General features: G+C 42.4%; 1 protein-coding gene across 1 annotated transcript; it reads right to left on the reverse strand.

The window, feature by feature from the left end:
- Positions 1 to 1,717: 1,717 nt before the first annotated feature.
- S1PR3 (sphingosine-1-phosphate receptor 3) lies at positions 1,718 to 21,687 on the reverse strand. Its single transcript, XM_063914503.1, has 2 exons — positions 21,528 to 21,687; positions 1,718 to 3,742 (listed from the first exon to the last, which is right to left on the reverse strand). The coding sequence occupies exon 2, from the start codon at positions 3,580 to 3,582 to the stop codon at positions 2,452 to 2,454; it is 1,131 nt and encodes a 376-aa protein (XP_063770573.1). The 5' UTR covers positions 3,583 to 3,742; positions 21,528 to 21,687; the 3' UTR covers positions 1,718 to 2,451.
- Between the last annotated feature and the right edge of the window lie 234 nt (positions 21,688 to 21,921).

Here is a 21,921-nt window from a genome sequence, read left to right on the forward strand (position 1 = left end):
TGCATACCATAATGAGATATCATGGTGATGGGACCTAAGTCTAAGAACAGAATGCATTTATGTTTCATATACACCTTATACACACAGCCCAATGGTAATTTTAGCTAATATTTTTAATAACTGTGCATTAAACAAAGTTTGTGTACATACACACAATTCATTTATGTTTCATATGTACCTTATACACACAGCCTATAGGTCATTTAATACAATATTTTTAATAACTTTGTGAACATTGAGCAATCAGAAAACAAAGGTTTCACTATCTCAGTCTCACTCAAAAAATTCCGTATTTTGGAATATTCCGAATTTCGGAATATGTGGATATGGGATACTCAACCTGTACTAATCGTTCTATGTTAAAGTGTTCAGTTAAAAAATAGGAATGTCTTAGTAAATTGAGGATAGAAAGCCCTCTATCTTACATGTTGTGTCAAGGTGGCTAATTCTATCTAATTATACTTATATGAAGCAGAAAATAAAAAACTGAGGCTTAAAAAATGCATGCTTCTCTATGAAGCACACCAAGAGAATGTTACCATGGATATCTGAGACTTAGCTGGATCATCCATTTGACCAGTGGTTCTCAACCTCGGTCCCCAAGTATCCCCAACAGTTCATGTTTTCCAGGTCACCTCACAGGATTGCAAGTGAAATAATTTGCACCACCTGTGGGTCCTTTATAATGTGTCAGTGAGTAATGAATACACCTGTTCAACTGCTAGGTGACCTGGAAAACATGAACTGTTGGGGGTACTTGAAGACCGAGGTTGAGAACCACTGGATTAGACAACCTAAATTTCTGACTGGGGCCCAGTGGGCACTGAAGTGACCGTATTACTCTAAACCATTGTAGTGTTGCTTTGTTTGAAAAGGGGGCCCAAAAAGGTATATTGCCTAGGGCCCCGTTGGATCCAGCTTTGGTCTGAGATTAAGGGGGTCATTCTGACCTGTTCGCACGTTGCCATTTTTCGCAGCGCAGCGATCAGGTCACTACTGCACATGCATATGTACCGCAATGCGCAGGCGTGTCATACGGGTACAAAGCGGATCGTTGCTGAGCAATGGATTTAATGAAGAATCCATTTGCACGGCCGATCGCAAGGAGATTGACAGGAAGAGGGCGTTTGTGGGTGTCAACTGACCGTTTTCTGGGAGTGTTTGGGAAAACGCAAGCGTGTCCAAGCGTTTGCAGGGCGGGTGTCTGACGTCAATTCCAGGACCAGACAGGCTGAAGTGATCGCAAGGGATGAGTAAATTCAGACCTACTCAGAAACTGCACAAAATGTTTTTGCAGAGCTCGGCTGCACAGGCGTTCACACACTTGCAAAGCGAAAATACACTCCCCTATAGGCGGCGACTATCTGATCACAGCGCTGCAAAAAGTAGCTAGCGAGCGATCAACTCGGAATAACCCCATAAAGGCCCGTATTCACGGGCAGATCTAGGGAGAGATGTCAGCACACGTCTCTCCCCCCGCTCAGCTCAGCGCAATGTGTGCTGGGCATACGGGGGGAGCAGCGCTCATTTCACCCAGCGGGTGAAGTGAGCGACCCGCTAGATTGGCCTGCATGCAGGCCAATCTAGCACCAGCGATAGCGATGCGCGGGGCTGCGCATCGCTATCGCTGTGAGGGGTACACACGGAGTGATCACTGCTTAAAATCTAAGCAATCCAGTCAGATTGCTTAGATTTTAAGCAGCGATCGCTCCGTGAGTACCCCACTTAAGACATGAAGGGCTAGACTCTTTAAGCGGTGGCTTTTGCAAGCTGACGAGTCTCAGCAATTTTTCCACTGAAATTTAAAACGGCAATGAAGTTGCCTGCAAAACACTTCTGGTTTTGCATTTAGTATTATTGCCATTTTAAATTTCACAGTCAAAACTACTTAGTAAATCTATTCTGGAAATAATAAAGACTGAGGTACATGGTTCAAAATCAGGAAATTCATAAAGCAACATAAAAGAATAAACATAGATCAATCCATTATATATAAGTTTTTTTGTCCTCCACATGCACATTAATATCCTTTTTATTTAGTTATTTCTGATGGCATAAAGAGTATTTTAGTGGTTTTAAAAAGACATACATCACATAACATACAAAAAACAAGTAATTCGTTATTTAAAACGAAATATCTTCAAAGCAAATATGACCACAACATAAAAAAGATTATTTTTAATTGGCTATGGTCGACAGAAATATAAATAGAATTTGTATTGAATAGTAAAGACAACATACAGAAAGTTCTGCAAGCAAGAGTATAAAGGGTAACTGATTGGAACATGCAATATATTTCCTGAGCTACAGTACTTCAGAAAATGTTGAAATTCATGCCTTAAATATAGATGTACAATTTATTGTACTATCCACTCAATTATCATAATTTAAGTGCCATAAGGACTGTAAAAAAAATACAGTGTTTTTTTTTTTTCTCAGATTCAGATTAAGTCATTTTATATTTCCGTTATGAAACGAAGATTCACTTTTGTCCTCCTTACTTAAATGTAAATGAGTTTTTATAAATCCCTTATGTTTAGGAGAATTGCTGCTACTGCTGGATTTGCTCCTGCTCTGATCAGGCGTTGGTTGAATTGGCAGAGACCTTGAGGCACTGGACTTGGCCAAGCAGCCACACACGAGGCGGAAGAAAGCCCGACGCATCTCCTTGCTGGCCAGAGTGTAGATGAGAGGATTCAAAGCTGAATTGAGAACAGCCAGAGCAATAAACCATTGTGCTTTATATAATATCATGCACTCCTTTACTTTGCAAGCAACATCAATCAAGAGAAGAATAAACACAGGGGACCAGCAAGCAATAAAAACGCCAACGACAATGACGACTGTCCTGAGCAGAGCCATCGACCTCTCGGAATTGTTGTGGTTTGTGACTCTTTGGCTGCTGGACTTCACCAAAATATAGATCCGTGCATACAGGATGACTATTGCAATCAAGATTACTATGAAAATGCTGATGCAAAATCCAACATACTTTTTGGAATACAACGGTAACACAGTGGAGCAGTCGTCCAAGTTGTTAAGGCAGTTCCAGCCAAGGATTGGCAAGGCACCTAATGAGAAAGAAATAAGCCAACATGTTCCGATAAGCAGAAATACACGATATTTCTTGTTGGCATCATAAGGCCTCATTTTTATCATTGTCAAATGTCTTTCAATAGCAATGGCCAACAAGCTGAATGTTGATGCACCAAGGGCGACGAACATACTGCCCTCCCTGACAAACCAGGCAGTCAATGAGATATTGCAGGTATTAGCTCCAGACATAAGGATATTTACTATATAAGCTATGCCAGCTAACAAGTCACACAGTGCAAGGTTGGCAATAAAAAAGTACATCCTATTGTGAAATCGGTTATTTTTCCATATAGCAATCAGAACCATCAGGTTTTCCAGTACTATAAAGCTGCATATGATAAGGAACAGCACAGTGGTGTTGTCCATCTGGTTGCCATTGCATTTCAGGGATTTCCCTGTGTAGTTATAGTGAAGTTTTATTGTGCTGTCACATTTCTGATTTTCTTGGAAGATCAGTCTTGTTGAAGTTAATGAGTCTGCAGCCATGTTTTCAAATGAGGAAGAGAATGTGACCTTCTATGGTGTAATTTATATGCAATCCACAAGAGGGCACTGTATCCACATCTTCTGATACTTCTCTTTGGGGTGCACTGCTGGTTGAAGTGTGCCTTGCATCTTGTATTCCACAGTAAATGAAACTAAATTCCTGTAAGATAAAAGCAGCAAAGAAAATTGGTTCATTATTAGGTTTTTTTTTGTGTAGTAATTAATCTCAAAATCTTAAAAATTACGGACATATTCTGTAGATAAATTCTGCATCACTAAACAACAATGTGGGTGGCACAGTGGTCAGCAAGTGCTGGGGGAACAGACCTCGTTCTGACCAGAAAACTCTCTGGACCGGAGCTCTCCCTATATTTACATGGTTTATAACTGGTGTTCTGCTTTGTGACAACACAAACATGGCGCTAGTGTAGGTATGTGTAGCACATTTCTGTTGTTTCTTTATACAGGTTGAGTCTCCCTTATCCAAAATGCTTGGGACCAGAGGTATTTTGGATATGGGATTTTTCCGTATTTTGGAATAATTGCATACCATAATGAGATATCGTGGTGATGGGACCTAAATCTAAGCACAGAATGCATTTATGTTTCATATACACCTTATACACACAGCCTGAAGGTCATTTTAGCCAATATTTTTTTATAACTTTGTACATTAAACAAAGTGTGTCTACACTCACACAATTCATTTATGTTTCATATACGCCTTATAAACACAGCCTGAAGGTCATTTAATACAATATTTTTAATAACTTTGTGTATTAAACAAAGTTTGTGTACATTGAGTCATCAAAAAACAAAGGTTTCACTATCTCACTCTCACTCAAAAAAGTCCGTATTTCTGAATATTCCGTATTTCGGAATATTTGGATATGGGATACTCAACCTGTATACATAAATAAATAAATAAAATAAAATAATTAATACTTCTTCATTCACCATAAGCCCATTATCCTGCATCAATCATGAAACCAATTTTTGCCATCAATAACCTGGCACCCTTCATTCATTAACCCCTCATCTTCCAATCATTAAGCCCATTTTCTCCATCATTAATCTCCACCAATATCACACAATTGGAGTTATAGAACTTTAGCAGTTTAAAAAGCTAGAGATTGAAACAGGTCTTCCCCTTTTTCTTTATTTCTTAATATTCATTAACGATGTTTGGAGCTAGATGACTTGTGAACAGCAAAAGACTATATTCAGGTGACTACAGGAGCTAAAGTATAAAATGGCTCTTCTGGTATGAGACTAAAGCGACACCATCAGGCAAATGAACAATTCTGGTTACGCTGAATGCATGCATCCCAGCATCTACCTATCTACAGCTTTCCAGCCAATCCAGGAAACATTTCAATCATTTTGTAACAAAGCAAAAACAAAACAAACACCCAAAAAATGTTTTTGGAGCTGTCAGAGCTGTTTAAAGTAAAAGTCAAGTAATTAGTTGCAAATACTGATTATTTGACTTTTATTTCCAGACTAAAATCAAATAATTACATAGACACGCGCACGCACACACACACACACACACACACACACACACACACACACACACACACACACACACACACACACACACACACACACTTCTATCTATCTATCTATCTATCTATCTATCTATCTATCTATCTATCTATCTATCTAACGAACAAATGATCCCGGCACTCCCCTGGATAACTGCTGTATTGCTGCGGTGCCCTCCTAGTGGAATATGCTTTCCACAATGCACAGTGAAGGGATGACGGCGGCACTCAATCAGACTTCGCAACTGGACTAAATTCCTTTTATTTTGCCAACATGTTTCGGGGATTAAACCCCGTCCTCGGGGCCAGACGGGGTTTAATCCCCGAAACATGTTGGCAAAATAAAAGGAATTTAGTCCAGTTGCGAAGTCTGATTGAGTGCCGCCGTCATCCCTTCACTATCTATCTATCTATCTATCTATCTATCTATCTATCTATCTATCTATCTATCTATCTATCTATCTATCTATCTATCTATCTATCCAGTGGCGGAACTAGCGAGCGGTGGGCCCAGGTGCGACAAAATGCTTTGGGCCCCCCCCACACCACACCCCCCCCCCCCACACATCCCATCCAAGTCCACCCCCTCACCCCTGGAGAGGATCTGGTGAGGGGGACCTGCTCAGGGCCAGAGAAATGGATACCTAGCAACAGTGCCGTAACTAGACATTTTAGCACTGTGTGCAAGAAACGGCATTGGAGCCCCACCCCTGCATGCAAAATAGGGGCAGTGCGCGCCGTAGGCGCGCGCAAAAATACATAGTGGCGTGGCTTCGTGGGGAAGGGGTGTGGCCACAAAATAATACCAATTCATAAAACGGTGCACAGTAGTCTCCATTCTTCAAATTATGCCGCACAGTAGCACCACTACACCAGGTAGAGACCCTTTTACACCTTACAGCGGACAGATTCCTCTTTTTACACATTATGGCAGACAGCGTCCCCTTTTTACACATTACGGCAGACAGCGTCCCCCTTTTTACACATTACGGCAGACAGCGTCCCCCTTTTTACACATTACGGCAGACAGCGTGCACTTTTTACACATAACGGCAGACAGCGTCCCCTTTTTACACATAACGGCAGACAGCATGCCCTTGTTACACATAGCGGCAGACAGCGTACACTTTTTACACATAACGGCAGACAGCGTACACTTTTTACACATAACGGCAGACAGCGTCCCCTTTGTACACATTACGGCAGACAGCGTGCCCTTGTTACACATTACGGCAGACAGCGTCCCCCTTTTTACACATTACGGCAGGCAGATTCCCCCTTTTTACACATAGCGGCAGGCAGATTCCCCATTTTTACACATAGCGGCAGGCAGTCCCCCCTTTTTACACATTGCGGCAGGCAGATTCCCCCTTTTTACACATTGCGGCAGGCAGATTCCCCCTTTTTACACATAGCGGCAGGCAGATTCCCCCTTTTTACACATTGCGGCAGGCAGATTCCCCCTTTTTACACATAGCGGCAGGCAGTCCCCTCTTTTTACACATTGCGGCAGGCAGATTCCCCCTTTTTACACATTGCGGCAGGCAGATTCCCCCTTTTTACACATAGCGGCAGGCAGATTCCCCCTTTTTACACATTGCGGCAGGCAGATTCCCCCTTTTTACACATTGTGGCAGGCAGATTTCCCCTTTTTAAACATTGCGGCAGGCAGATTCCCCAGTTTTACACATTGCGGCAGGCAGATTCCCCCTTTTTACACATTGCGGCAGGCAGATTCCCCAGTTTTACACATTGCGGCAGGCAGATTCCCCCTTTTTACACATAGCGGCAGGCAGTCCCCCCTTTTTACACATAGCGGCAGGCAGTCCCCCATTTTTACACATAGCGGCAGGCAGTCCCCCATTTTTACACATAGCGGCAGGCAGTCCCCCATTTTTACACATAGCGGCAGGCAGTCCCCCATTTTTACACATAGCGGCAGGCAGTCCCAACAAAGAAAGAAAGAGAAAGAAAGAAAGAAAGAAAGAAAGAAAGAAAGAAAGAAAGAGAATTATACTTACCCTCTCCGCTGGCTCAGGCTCCTCGGTGCAGCGTCAGACGATTCCCGGGCTGGAGAGAAGGAGGAGGACGGAGGTGAAGAAGGGAGCCGCAGCAGCGCTTTGTTACTGGTGGAGGCGCTGCTGCTGCTGCCCCTCTGCTTCACTATAGGCTGTTCTCGGAAGACAGCCTTTAGTGAAGCAGAGGGGCAGCAGCAGCAGCGCCTCCACCAGTAACAAAGCGCTGCTGCGGCTCCCTCCTTCACCTCCCTCCTCCTCCTTCCCCCGTCCGTGCCGCTGCTCCTCTCCTCTCCGGGCGGCTGTGCGCTGCGGGCAGCGGTTGCCCGCAGCGCACAGCGGCATGTAATGAGTCAGTTTGACTCATTACATGCTTGGGCCCCTGGACAGAGGCGGGCCCCAGTGCAAAGCACTGCTTGCACTGCAGGTAGTTCCGCCTCTGTATCTATCTATCTATCTATCTATCTATCTATCTATCTATCTATCTATCTATCTATCTATCTATCTGGGAATTTAATGCATACAAGTGGGATTAGAAAATCACTGTTTAGGTTTAATGCCACAGATCATTGTCATAGCTTTACCTGTTTGAAAATTAGATAATTTAGGTGCACAAGATTTCACAAAGAACAATAGTTTTACAATCATGGGGTGTGTGCCTTGATTACATATGAATTGCACTGTATATGAATGTAGAGATTTAGTTACAGTAACTCTCTGGTCTTCGATTTACTTAAATGCGTTGTAAAAATGTTAACTAGCAGTCATTATGTTCCACTAACTTGCCTACAGACATATAAATGAAAGTGCTAATTATTCTTTGTGTAACTCTGGTAAAAGAGAAAAGGTGTGCTATTGTAGACTATTTTAGCTCATTCACACTCTACCTGATGGCACCAATCTATTTCTAAAAACATGTTTAACCCTTTAGTGTACAGTTGTTCAGAATATGGACACACACAATCAAACAAACATACAATTCCCCTCCCCCACCACCACTGGAAACCTCAGTACATATGACCAGTGCCTGCTCAATGGAAACTACTTCAAACTTAACATCACATTTTCGCTTAGAATAATATTTTAGTTGATTACAATGAGAGCAGTAAACATCATTTTGAAGAGGAAAGCGGAGACTAGATATTCATTCATCACTATATCTTATCATCTTACATTGTAGTATGTGGATAGAATCTTTGAAAGCTCCAAATGTAAGCTGAATATAGTTCTCATAATATGGTGTGTTCAGTAGGTATTAGATGACTGTGGTTGTAGCTGAGTTTTTCACGGGTTCAGTATGGTATGCTGGCGGTTGGGCTCCCAGCGACCAGCATACCGGCGCCGGGAGCCCGACCGCCGGCTTACCCCCAGTGTGGCGAGCGCAAATGAGCCCCTTGTGGGCTCGCTGCGCTCACCATGCTATGGGCACGATGCGCGCCACGCTATTTTATTCTCCCTCCAGGGGGGTCGTGGACCCCCACGAGGGAGAATAAGTGTCGGTATGCCGGCTGTCGGGATTCCGGCACCGGTATACTGTGCGCTGGGATCCCGTCAGTCGGCATACTAAAGACCACCCCTTTTTCACAGATACCGGAAGGAAATAAATAGGCCTCATTTACAAAGCACAAATTATCTTACGCTCAGTATGGTACTTATGTTGTGCAATTGTGCCGACATTTCTGTCCAAGACCATAGCAGCAGAGCAATAGATGCACTGGCGTACTTATAATGGGTGCAGTGTGTGCGGAGCACACGTGACTCCCGAGGTCCAGGAGGGCCCACACCGCATACCCTACACTCATTATTTTTGATACTCACCCTCTGGAGTCCCGTGGCGCATCAGCAGTGCTGCAGGAATCACTGGTGTTTTGCGCACGCGCAGTAGAAAAATTGCTGGCCACAGCGCCATTTTCCCGTAGATCTGCGCATGCGCTCTAGGCTCTGGGACAATGCTAGACCCTAGGGACCCTAGTGCCCAGAGCTCTACACCACTACCGCAGTTGCCAATAGGTGGGACAAGCTTGTGCCTGTTTACAAGTGCAGAAAGGAGATGTCATAAATGAGTAGAGAAGTAGTAGTATTTGGGGTGTTCCATGCTGTGCTGTGACAGTCACGGGTTTTCCACCATGAAACAAGACAATCCTACACCAGCCCTGGGCTACTGGAGATCAGGTTTCATTCTAATATTCAACTTTTTTTTTTTTTTTTTGCCCATGTGCAGTTGCTGTGTGCACTTTGTCCAATGGAAAACTGCTTTATATACACAAAGGTGCCACATGTAATAAATACAGTCATAATATCCACTCGATCTCATGGTCAATTTAAGTCATACATTACACTAGAGCAGGGGTGGCCAACCAGTCAGAAGCAAAGAGCCAGAAGAGATCTGTAGTCAAGAGCAAGAGCCACTATCATGCGCGCGCCATAGGCGTGCACGCAAAAAGGGGGGCGTGACAGAGTTGTCACAAAGCCACACCCCATTTTTGTGCGCACACCTTTCGGTATGACGTTTGTAGGAGTATGACCTCATATCATAACCCCGTTTTTTCGTTGTGTTGTACATTGCCACATACATATAATGCCCCAGTATAGTACATATAAAAACGCCAAAAAATGGGTGCCTCCACAGTGCCAGATACATATATGTCCCCACAGTGCCAGATACATATATGTCCCTAGTGCAGATACACATATCCCCACAGTGCCTGCTATGCCCCCAGTGCAGATACATATGTCCCCACAGTGCCAGATACATATATGTCCCCAGTGCAGATACACATATCCCCACAGTGCCTGCTATGCCCCCAGTGCAAATACATATGTCCCCACAGTGCCAGATACATATATGTCTCCAGTGCAGATACACATATCCCCACAGTGCCTGCTATGCCCCCAGTGCAGATACATATGTCCCCACAGTGCCAGATACATATATGTCTCCAGTGCAGATATACATATCCCCACAGTGCCTGCTATGCCCCCAGTGCATATACATATGTCCCCACAGTGCCTGCTATGCCCCCAGTGCCAGATATGCCCCCAGTGCAGATACATATGTCCCCAAAGTGCCAGCAATGCCCCCAGTGCCAGATACACATGTCTCCACAGTGCCAGATATGCCCCCAGTGCCAGATACACATGTCCCCACAGTGCCAGCTATGCCCCAGTGCCAGATATGCAACCAATGCAGATACATATGTCCCCACAGTGCCAGCTATGCCACCAGTGCCAGATACACATGCCCCACAGTGCCTGCTATGCCCCCAGAGCAGATACATTGTCCCCACAGTGCCAGCTATGCATCAGTGTCAGATACACATGCCGCCACAGTGCCAGCTATACCCCAGTGCCAGATATGCCCCCAATGCAGATACATATGTCCCCACAGTGCCAGCTATGCCCCCAGTGCCAGATACACATGTCCTCACAGTGCCAGCTATGCCCCCAGTGCCAGATATGCCTCCAGTGCAGATACATATGTCCCTACAGTGCCAGCTTTGCCCCCAGTGCCAGCTACACATGTCCCCCCAGTGCCAGCTATGCCCCCAGTGCCAGATACACATGTCCTCACAGTGCCAACTATGCCCCCAGTGCCAGATATGCCTCCAGTGCAGATACATATGTCCCTACAGTGCCAGCTTTGCCCCCAGTGCCAGCTACACATGTCCCCCCAGTGCCAGATATGCCCCAGTGCCAGATATGCCACCAGTGCAGATACATATGTCCCCACAGTGCCAGCTATGCCCCTGTGCCAGCTACACATGCCCCCACAGTGCCAGCTACACACACCCCCACAGTGCCAGCTATGCCCCCAGTGCAGATACACATGTCCCCACAGTGCCTGCTATGCCCCCCAGTGCCAGCTATGCCCTAAGTGCAGATACACATCCCCACAGTGCTCACCAACTCCCGCGCTCTGCTCCCCGCGCTGCTGCTGCTCACTCTCCGGCGGCAGTGTCTCTCTTGAATTAGGCACCGGTCCATCAGCCAATCAAACCTCGCGGCCCGGCAGCCAATTAGGAGACTTAGCTGCCGGTCCACAAGCTCTGATTGGCTCAGGGGCCGGCGCCAATTGAAGAGAGACACCGCCGCCAGAGAGGCGTGCGTGTGTCTCGGGCTGGGAGCAGCTGCGGCCAGGAGCTAACTGAGCCGCATGCGGCGGATGAAAGAGCCGCGGGTTGGCCACCGCTGCACTAGAGCAATCAATATTTTAGAGGAAAAGGAAGAGGGTGGTATCGCGGTGAATGTGATGTTATAGGAGGATGTTATACACTTTGGAACAATACATTTACAATTTTGTGGCCCTCTGCTGTGTTAAAATAATGATGATAAAAATATATTTGCAAAAAAAAAGATACAGTTAATTATTTAATGTGAGGCTGTAGACATTAAAACAAGTTCTCAGTTCTATATCCTATCAGTCTCCTAGTGGGTAATTTAAAGGAGATTATCCATCCTTAACATAATGTGGCAATTAAAGGGGGCGTGACTTGATGGGTAGACGGACAGTTAAATGTGACCAATAAAGAGTCTTCAGGTGTGGGCACCACAGTGGGGTAATCACAACTGTGCACATCTGGAGCAGAGCTTGAACCATTCCATTCAGTGGTTGTGACGGTCCATCCAGACCCCTGAGAGGGTGACAATCATTACAAAGAGCAGGCAGCATTGTGCATGTAGAAGCAGTAGGACAAAGTTGTGGAAACTGGAGAAAGACACCGCATCCTTGTGAGACTATGGAAACTATTAAAATTGCTTATTTTCTATTTTTAATATTTTACTGGCACAATTTGACCACTATAAAAAGCTGCAATATTGCATGGGCCAATAACATTTTACATTAATTTCACTCCTGTAATGATAACTGGCTTTTGATTGTGGCAATTCTATATCTGGAACTATTTCACATCTGTGGAGGGATGTTCTATGCATGGCAGTTTAGATGTTCTACTCATCCCATTTATTGGGTGCATACCTGTGTTAGCGCCAGTATGCATGAAGAATTATGCTGAAAATTGTAAAGGACAGCTCTTCCGAAAATAATTATGACACAGGAATCCTTCTGCACATATGCAAGCGGCGCAGGGGATATTGGGAGGGATTTGACACTACCTCTGTCCCTGCGTGTTAACTTTAGTACATAGCGTGGATATTTTTATTTAGTGCCACGTTTATTAATACATAGCCCTTATTAGTATTCCATGTCAGGACTCAAAATATAGGCACTCTTTTTATGTGTAGGCCAATCTTGTTTTAATTATGTGCAATTTAATATTTTCACTCTTATGTGTGTACTGGTATTCTAGACCTGTCATCCACCATGTCCCTAGCTACTGTGCCTAGTGTTGCAGTATTTTTTTCTATCTCTCCTCCCCACCTTCCCATCTCTGTCCCCCATTCTCCCCTCTTCCTCTCATCGCACTCTTTGTTTCCCCTGTCTCTCCCTCTTCCTCCCATCTCTCTGCCCCCACCCCCCTTCCTCCAATCTCTCCTACCATCTCATTTTTCTTTTAAAAGGCCTAATATTTGTAAACTGGTGACATGAGTGTAAAAACAAGCATTTCTAATTAATTACACTCTATCAAAATTCCTGAAGTTTGTGGTGGCCTAGGCATCCTGCAGCCCCCTGGTCATTCTCTTACAACTGACATTCCACAACAGTGTGTGTGCACATAGTATTAATTGCTATTATATTGATGTTTTCAGTTGCTCTTACACTTCCCTAATTTGTGTTTCAGAGGGGCGCTATTTTCTTATTTGCCCTGGGCTCCATCAATCCTATATACGCCTCTGCTAAAAACCTGACCAATCTGGGTTATTTAAAGATGGATTCAAGAAACATTGTAAAGCTTAAAGTATATTTTATTACTAAAAGTATATGTGAGAGACACACTGAACCTGAATAGAGTTGAATGATATTCTAAAATAAAAACCAAATGTGCTGCTTTCTGTTCATTCTCAATGTGCAGACATGCAAGCCTGTCTTAATGGGCCCTTGAGATAATGTGTTTATTGATAGAGAACCCTAACATGACCCACAGATTCCTATAGCTCTGAGACTTTTCTCAAGGAACCTATCCTATTTCATATTGAATTCCCCTGGTGGACTTTCTATAACTATTTCCTCTGGAGCAAATTCCAGTCTAACCATACTTCCAGACACCAGCATTTTATTTTACCAGCCTAATCCTTCACTTAAACCCTTACATTAGCCTTCAATGCATTATATGTTTCAAATGACATGAATGCATGTAATTAATTAGGTAAAATGATTATAATAATGTAATTAGGTACAATTATTACTACAATTTAATCTTTACAATGCAATTATTGGTACTGCCACTTTTTGCACTTTAAATTAAAAAACTACATCAGCATGAATAAAACATTTGTGATCTGGAGCAAAAATCTAAGCAAAATCATAAAAGGGAATATATATATATATATACATTATATATCTATATATATATATATATATATATATATATGTATATATAAAACATATAAAAAGCAATCAGGTGTGCTCAGTATATCACAATAAATAACAGTCTTTTCCACTTTAAGACCTTACAGTCACTACTCCTATAGCAAGATAGGGAGTGAATACACTAGTGTTCCTTTCTTTATAGGACCGCTGCTTCCCACCATCATATATGGCCCGGAATTCCATGGGAATAGATATATATATATATATATATATATATATACAGGTTGGGTATTCCTCTTATCCAAAATTCAAAATCACACATTTTTGGTTCCCCTACTGAGATAATGACACATATATATGTATATTCTATTCTATATCTATATAATATATCTATATATACACATAATATATAATTTATATGTCATTATCTCAGCAGGGGACCCAAAAATGTGGGATTTTGGATAAGGGACACTCAACCTGTGTATATATATTTATAATCTAAACATATATAAGAGTAAGTGGAGAACAGAAAGGCGACAAAATACAAATATATATATATATATATATATATATATATATATATATGGATGGGCAGACTTTAATAGAGATGCACCCCTTGCCAAAAATATAGTGTTCATTTTGTGGCCCTTGAGGCTACTAGAGTTTGAGACCCCTGGGAGCAATTTTGCAATTGCAATCCATGCTGAATGAGGGCCATTGGCCTTTAGAGGAGGAACATTGTGATGATGATGATGATGATGATGATGATAGTGTGTGTACTGTATGACAGTGTGAGTGTGTGTGTGTGTGTGTGTGTGTGTGTGTGTGACATCACTAAGTAGCTACAAAAATATATATTTTTCCTTGTAGTTTTCAAAATTTTTCTAACTAATGTGTTTACAGAGAAAAGATCCTTTATTTGTTCATTGAAAAGTTATCTTGCATTGTTATAGACTTCTCATATCTGTCTATGGTACTCTGAGAGATAATTCTCACCATAAGATCTTCCTGCACTAATTTCATTCCCATCACATATTGGTTAGTGCCGTGAGGGGTCACCTGGTACACTTAATGAATCACAATAACTTTTGAAAGGCCCGCATTGCCGACACACTACCCTTATATCTCTTTTATACCGAGATCGTGGGTCGCAGCCGGGAGCCTGCCGGGTTGGTGACGTAGACGATGATGCAGCGGGGGCGGCGCTTGGAGATCACATGATCTCCAAGCACTGCCCGTACATTCTCTGTAAACGTGAAGCCGGGTCGATGCAACCCGGCTACCGTTTACACTGCACAGTTTGCCGGGTTGAACATGTGTTCAACCCCGCAAACTACCCGAGCTGGAATACCGGGTCACTCGACCCTTAATATTCCAACTCTGCCCTTTTACACCAACCAGCAACATGGGTTATGCACGTTCATGTGCAATATCCTGTGTTATATGCTGGCGGTGTAAAAGGGGTATTATTCAACTCTCCCTGATTGTCAGAAAGACTTCCTGAAATAATGGTGATCTCCCTGAAGAGTTTATCAATCTCCCTGTGGCAGGGCTGGTTCACACCACAGTGATGACATTGTCACTTTCTGCCCACCGTGGAGGATACACTGACTGTGGAGAAGAATAAGGTGATATGTGCTACAAGAAAATGGCCAATGCTTTCAAGTACATTGAGTGCCAAAGATATGTGGTGAATTACTTGAACCTGGTATACTAAAAGGGAGAGAGTTAGAGGGTTAGAGGGAGTCCTTTAAGATGGTAGAAAAGAGTGCATCATATTGTTAATGCACAGTCATGGTAAAACATCTATCATTATTACATATGCATTGCCTACTCTTCCGGAACAGCTGGGAGGTACCCATAAATGTGGTTGTCCTCCTGGCTGCCTGGAAGAGTGAGCAAGGCTCCCAGTTTCAACTGCACCAGTGACGTGCAGTGGGGTGAGGCAGGTGAGGCAGAGCCTTTCCTGTCATACTAATGTTTGTGTCAGAGTTTACACTGTATAAAGTATATGAAATATACAAAGAATATGTTTGAAATATCTTCTTTGTATTATTCTAATCAATTTTATAGCCAAAACTCTGGAGTAAAAAGTCTATGGCAGGTGAGGCAGTGCCTGTCTTTTCCGCACATCACTGATCAAAACTCACCAAATTTCCAGGAGTTTATAGTACTGCTGCACCTGTGTATAACGCCCAGATGTACCCTTTGGCTCATATATTGCATGTAAATCTGTCTCTGGTGATAGCCAGTGCCTCCTGAGCCATTTAGCTCACCACACGTTCCTGAGCTGCACTCCTGCCCGGCTGGCTACTCTCTCGGAAAGAGCAGCCAGGAAGTCGGCAGTACATGCTCTCTTCAGTGCAGCATGCAAAGGTTTTGCTTTTACAAGCTCCCTTACATGCTTTTTCAAAAGTAGACAAGTATGATAAATGGGAGTGTGGTATACAAGAACTACAATGTCTAGGCTGACAGTCATTAGGTTGACCCATATGGTGGACATGCATTAAGTTGACACTTACAAAATGTCGACATGGACAAAAGGTCAACCTATGAAAGGTCAACACAGGAAAAGGTTGACAAGTACAAAAGGTAGACACATGAAAAGGTCAATGCGGGAAATGGTCAACACAAAAAAGAGGTTGACACACCTTTTTTATGTTATTTTCACTGTCAGGGCACAGGGAACCCAAATGAGTGTACCACGTCTCCTTCATGGCTTGCTTCGCTCATTACTATTCCCAGTTGCAGTAAATTTTATGGTAAAGTATGAAAAAGGTGTAAAAAATGCAAAGAATTTAAAAAGTTGTGTCGACCATTGCCATGTCGCAAATTTGAACCTGTTGACCTTTTGTAGCTACCAATCCTTTCCAGTGTGGACCTTCCATAGGTCGACCTTTTGTCCATGTCAACCTTTTGTCAGTGTCAACCTATTGCATGTCTAATATATGGGGTCAGCCTAGACATAGTCTGGCTATACACTTGAACCTGATAAATGTATTAATTCACACATAAAAAGAATCTCTGAAAACCCGAAGGTTAGTATACAAGTCTGATGTTGGGGGGTAGGGGGGTCTGTCTGTGCATGTGCAGAACAGGTCTTGCAAGCTCGTACAGAGTGACCCCCCCAAGCAGCAGCATGACTGATATGCTGCGGTCGTTTGGTGGTGTGACAGGGGCACCAATGGTGATCCTATGCAGCATCTTCGGACGCAGCACTCGCTCTACGATGATATCAGGTGGCGGCTGTTGTCAGATGCCTCCTGCAGCTGTGCAATACCATACAACTATGAATCAGGCCATTAGAACCTAGGTAAGAACATGGAGGCAGCAAGTGGAAGTTCACATGGCTACTGTTTTCCCACCAATGGTTAAAATTCTATGACTACCCCTCACCCTTTACACTAGTATACTAGAGTACTGTGGTTAAAAATATCTTATTATAAAAGTATTTTTTAATTAATAAAGTATTTACAAAGGCTTTCCTTGATGAAAAAACAAGGTTTCATTTTTATTCAAAAATTATTCCTAGTTAGGTATAGTCAGCAAACCAAGATGTACTAAACCTTGGAGAAAGATAAAGTGGAGAGAGATAAAGTACCAACCAACCAATTTCTGTCATTGTCAAACCCAGCCTGTAACATGGCAGTTAGGAGTTCATTGGCTGGTACGTTATCTCTCTCCACTTTATCTCTCTCCAATGCTCAGTAATTAGATCCTCAAGTATCCTACCGTAATTCTGTCAATCTGGCCACTGGGGCACTGTTCCACTGGAGCAGAGGAGGATTTACCACAAGGCAGACAAGGCGGCTGCTTAGGGCCCTGTGGGTCCCAGGGGAGGTCGCCGATAAGGCTGTATGGAGGGCATTTCTGGACTGCGACCATTGTCAAAAATGTGGGAGCACTGGGCTGGCTGAATACTCCGAAAATGTGGTATGGGGACCTGCTACATTCAGTGAGGGGATCACAGATCTAAAATGCAGTAACTGAGTGGTGTAATAATGGAAGTTAGAGGTGAGGGGACATGGTACAATCAGTGAAGGGGGAAAGTAATATACTGTAATAGAATATAAAGAGGAAAAACAACAAATAATGTAAGAGGCATAAATCAAGAATGAAAATATAGTGCTATTCATTGTTCGAGGTAGAGGGGCCCTAAATCGGTATCTTGCTTAGGGCCCCCGTGAGTTCTAAATCCACCTCTGCATTGGAGTCTAGGGGACTATTAAATTGGCTCAACTTCAACGGCACATCACGATCAGTAACAATGCTAGTTTCTCCCCATGCCCCATAAAGGAGTGCAGGAAAATGACTGCTGTTTAGCTTGCGGTAATACACTGTATGGACATGTGTACACACAAACATCATGGGATGCGCAACGGCACGTTGCCGCTAATTGAATTGACCCTCATGCCTGATATTCCCTTCATATTTTTTACACTACAGTTACTGACAGACAATTTTATTATGAGGGGAATGTCAGAAACAGTGCCAGTAAAGTCTCTCAGTATAGTTTAGCCATGTTGTTCAGTTATCTGAAACTGGGAAAACCTTTAGTCCCAAGAATATAGAACAGTAAAGCCAAACTGTAGCCTATATAAAAACACAATAGGAAATAAATGAGGGTATATTTTCTATTTAAAGCTATTTTTAATCTACAAAGCCATATCAGATAGCCAGATATCTTGAATGTTTCTGTATGTCCTAAAACACCCTACAGTCAATGAACAGATAACTATCTAACCAGTTCAAACTACAAGTCTATACTGTAAATAATATCAGGTATCCAACACGTCTGCTCTTATAAAAATGTCATTCTGCAGGTTTGTAGCAGATCTTTTTTCATGTCCTTCTCACTTTACTGTAATATAGCCAAACTACTATATAATCTTGCAGGGTGAGTACATATTAGATACATTATTGTTGGATAATGACAGGTTAGTCAACCGCTTTGCTCAAAATTGAGCAAAAATGTTTTATTGTCTGTTCTATAATGTGTTCATCTAAAGTTTACTGTATCCCGGAATGTTACTGTATCCTGACAGTTTACTGTATCCCGAAATGTTACTGTATCCCGAAATGTTACTGTATCCTGACAGTATACTGTATCCCGGAATGTTACTGTATCCTGACAGTTTACTGTATCCCGAAATGTTACTGTATCCCGAAATGTTACTGTATCCTGACAGTATACTGTATCCTGAAATGTTACTGTATCCTGAAAGTGTTAGAGAGAACTCTTTATATAAACTAAATTTAGAGCAGAAAACGATTGACAAGGGCTTTGCAATTTACCGCTCAAAGGGGAAAAGCGCACGCTCAATGCTTTTTCTATGGGAAAAATCACAACTTTGACATGTTATTCCTCAACAACCTGACCGCTTATCAAAGTTCTGTGACCTTATTGCAAACCTGTCACACATCCTATGGAATGACACATTAAAATTGGTGTTGTCATTGCAGAGTAGTTGCTCTCACACACAAAATTGCTTAGCTAATTAGATATATAGATGCCTCTACAGTAGGTATGGTACATTAATGGAATGTTCTGGCTTATAGCTGAATATCTTCTATTCACCTCTGCCTATGCCAGAAGGCAGTAATGGTACTGTATGTTCTCTGAGAATAACCGGTCATGAGTGCATGCTTAGCAGTGCCACCAGTGCTGGTTTCCAATTACGGACATTTCAAATACCAACTATGAACAAAAGAGATGATATATATTCAAGTTGTAGGCCTTGTTATAGTATCATTTAGCAATGTGGATGGGTTTTTGTATATACAGGTCCAGTGAATCAGTCATATTGCTTAAAAATAACATTTTTAAAACTGTTCCATATAATATTTGCCTCATTCCGCAATGATGAATTTGCCCATTAGTGTTCCCAGTCCCACCCCAATTACAATACACAGCAGTATGAATTAACTGTCGTCACCTCCGCCCTGATCCTTCTAAATGCACTGCGTAATGACATTCCACAGAATGGCAATGTACAAACAGGAATTCACATCTCTGTGAATCTGCTGCCTTGCCACAAATCGCAACTGGCATGACACTCCACCAGCATTTCACACATCACCCCATACAAGCACTTTCCCAAGGTGGCAGAGAACATGCTTTCAAATAGTTCAGCATATTTCAACTAATTCATTTATCTTTGCTTTAATGGGTACATTTTATGTGATATAAGGTACAGTATATGGGGAACTAAACCTTGAGTAAAGAATCCTTAAGTCTTTGCTTGGCATATCTAATGAATATTGCTTTTATACTGAAATCATGGGTCGCAGCCGGGAGCCTGACACGAGTGCTACCTGGCTGTGACCCGCATCAGCCCCTTTTCCCACTGCAGTCACCAGCCCAGCATTCAGTGGGGCATATGTATTAAGCCTGGAGAAGTGATAAAGCAGTGATAATGGCAAGGTGATAATGCACCAGCCAATCAGCTCCTAACTGGAAATTTACATATTGTAACTGATTGGCTGGTGCGTTATAACCTTGCACGTATCACTGCTTTATCACTTCTCCAGACTTAATACATCTGCCCCAATGTTTGCAGGATATCCTCAGATATTAAGTATAACCCCAAAGTACCATGAAGGGACTGCAGCAGATATCCCCAATAACTGCTGCAGTCCCTCCATTTCCAACAGCTGATGCAGTGTCCATAAGTTTCTAGCTGTCAGATTTACCAAGCTCCGGAATGCAAAGCTAACGCCATCCGATAACTGATACATCTGCCCCTAAGAGTTCTTCTGACTATAGTGTTCTCTATTCTCATACAGTATGTGTAGGATTAGATCATGCAAACTTAAGTGAGCATATGGGGTATTATTTACTATTAGTTTATGGGTGTTCATTTATATTATATGGGGTGTTAATGCTATTCATGGCTATTATGGATAGGGCAATCCTATTTGTCTAAAAATGGAATTCAAACATATACACCAAAAACTACACTACAAGTAAACAAAAATGTCTTGTGAGCGATACACTTAAGGTAAGTTTTTTGATGTACGCATGTTACAGCAGCTGTACAGTAAATATCATGAATGTGATATGTTACTATGTGGAGATTCGGAAACGTAGCTCGCTCATCACATGATAAAACACATACACTGCCATAGAACGCAAGCTCACCTATATCTTAGAAATCCTTAAAAAAAAATAACATCAGTTTGTGTACCAGTATGCTGTATTACACATATTACAGATTACTATATTCTGAATTTATTGCATATTATTATTATTATTCTTATATAGCACAGCAATTTCCGTTGCGCTTTACAATTGGACGCAATGATAAAACAAAATTGGGCAATAACCAACAGTCATAGAGGTAGAAAGGCCCTGCTCGCAAGCTTACAATCTATAGGGAATCAAATAGGTTTGTAGGATCAATAACTGCAAAACCATTTGCTTCCTTTTTGCTATAGAAATAAATGTAGATTGATAGAATTTGGCAAATGTCCCATACTTATCCCATTTTACCTAGAACCACAGCAGCAATGTACAGCATCCTATTGTACTAATACTGCTACAGAACGGTCTGTACTGATTAAGTACTAACAGAATATATAGCAAATTGTTTCTTAACCCCAGGAGAAAACATTTGGGATAGCTAGATTATAAATAATGCTAGTGAGTCTCTGATATCGCAGTTGTGTGGCAGTGCTACATATTGCCCCTTAGACTGAGGTTACAGTCTGTAACTTACATAAGCTTCTATGGAAACTGTAAAATGCACATCTACTATTCTGGCATTATAACTACTTTTATATTTACACATTCAACTTTTTAGGCTCTTTCCAGCAAAGTGTCATATCAGGTAATATAATACACGTGTAGATACTTTTTGCTACATTGTAATACACTATATGTAATACATAATACACTATACAACATTACCTACAGATGAATGTGTACACTTACATGTTACCATAAAAGTCACTTACCTAAAGTTTATGCTGCTTTTAACAAATTCCACCTAAAACAATGTCCCAGAGCAGTCTTGTATTATCCCAGACTCACAGGAGTTGCAGACATTCCCCCAGATCAGCGGAGCAGAGTTCTCCTGTGTAGACAAGGCAGCGGTATCATTATGTGATGCGTTCCCAGCCAGTATACAGCATGTGAATGAGTGCAGTACAACGCCTCTCTCTGTGACTCCCATTACAGGACCTCCTCCTCTGTCATTCTATCAGTGTACTACATAGCTGCTGGGCACATCAGCCCGGACACATTGTAATGGTGATTCTGCACTGCCAAAGGGCACAGATTTTCACAATGCCAAAATACGTTTTTATTTGCAACTGAACTAGAAGAGAAAAAAACAACAGTACAAGTAAA

Source organism: Pseudophryne corroboree, chromosome 1 (genome assembly GCF_028390025.1).
Source record: "Pseudophryne corroboree isolate aPseCor3 chromosome 1, aPseCor3.hap2, whole genome shotgun sequence".
Taxonomy (NCBI): Eukaryota; Metazoa; Chordata; class Amphibia; order Anura; family Myobatrachidae; genus Pseudophryne; species Pseudophryne corroboree.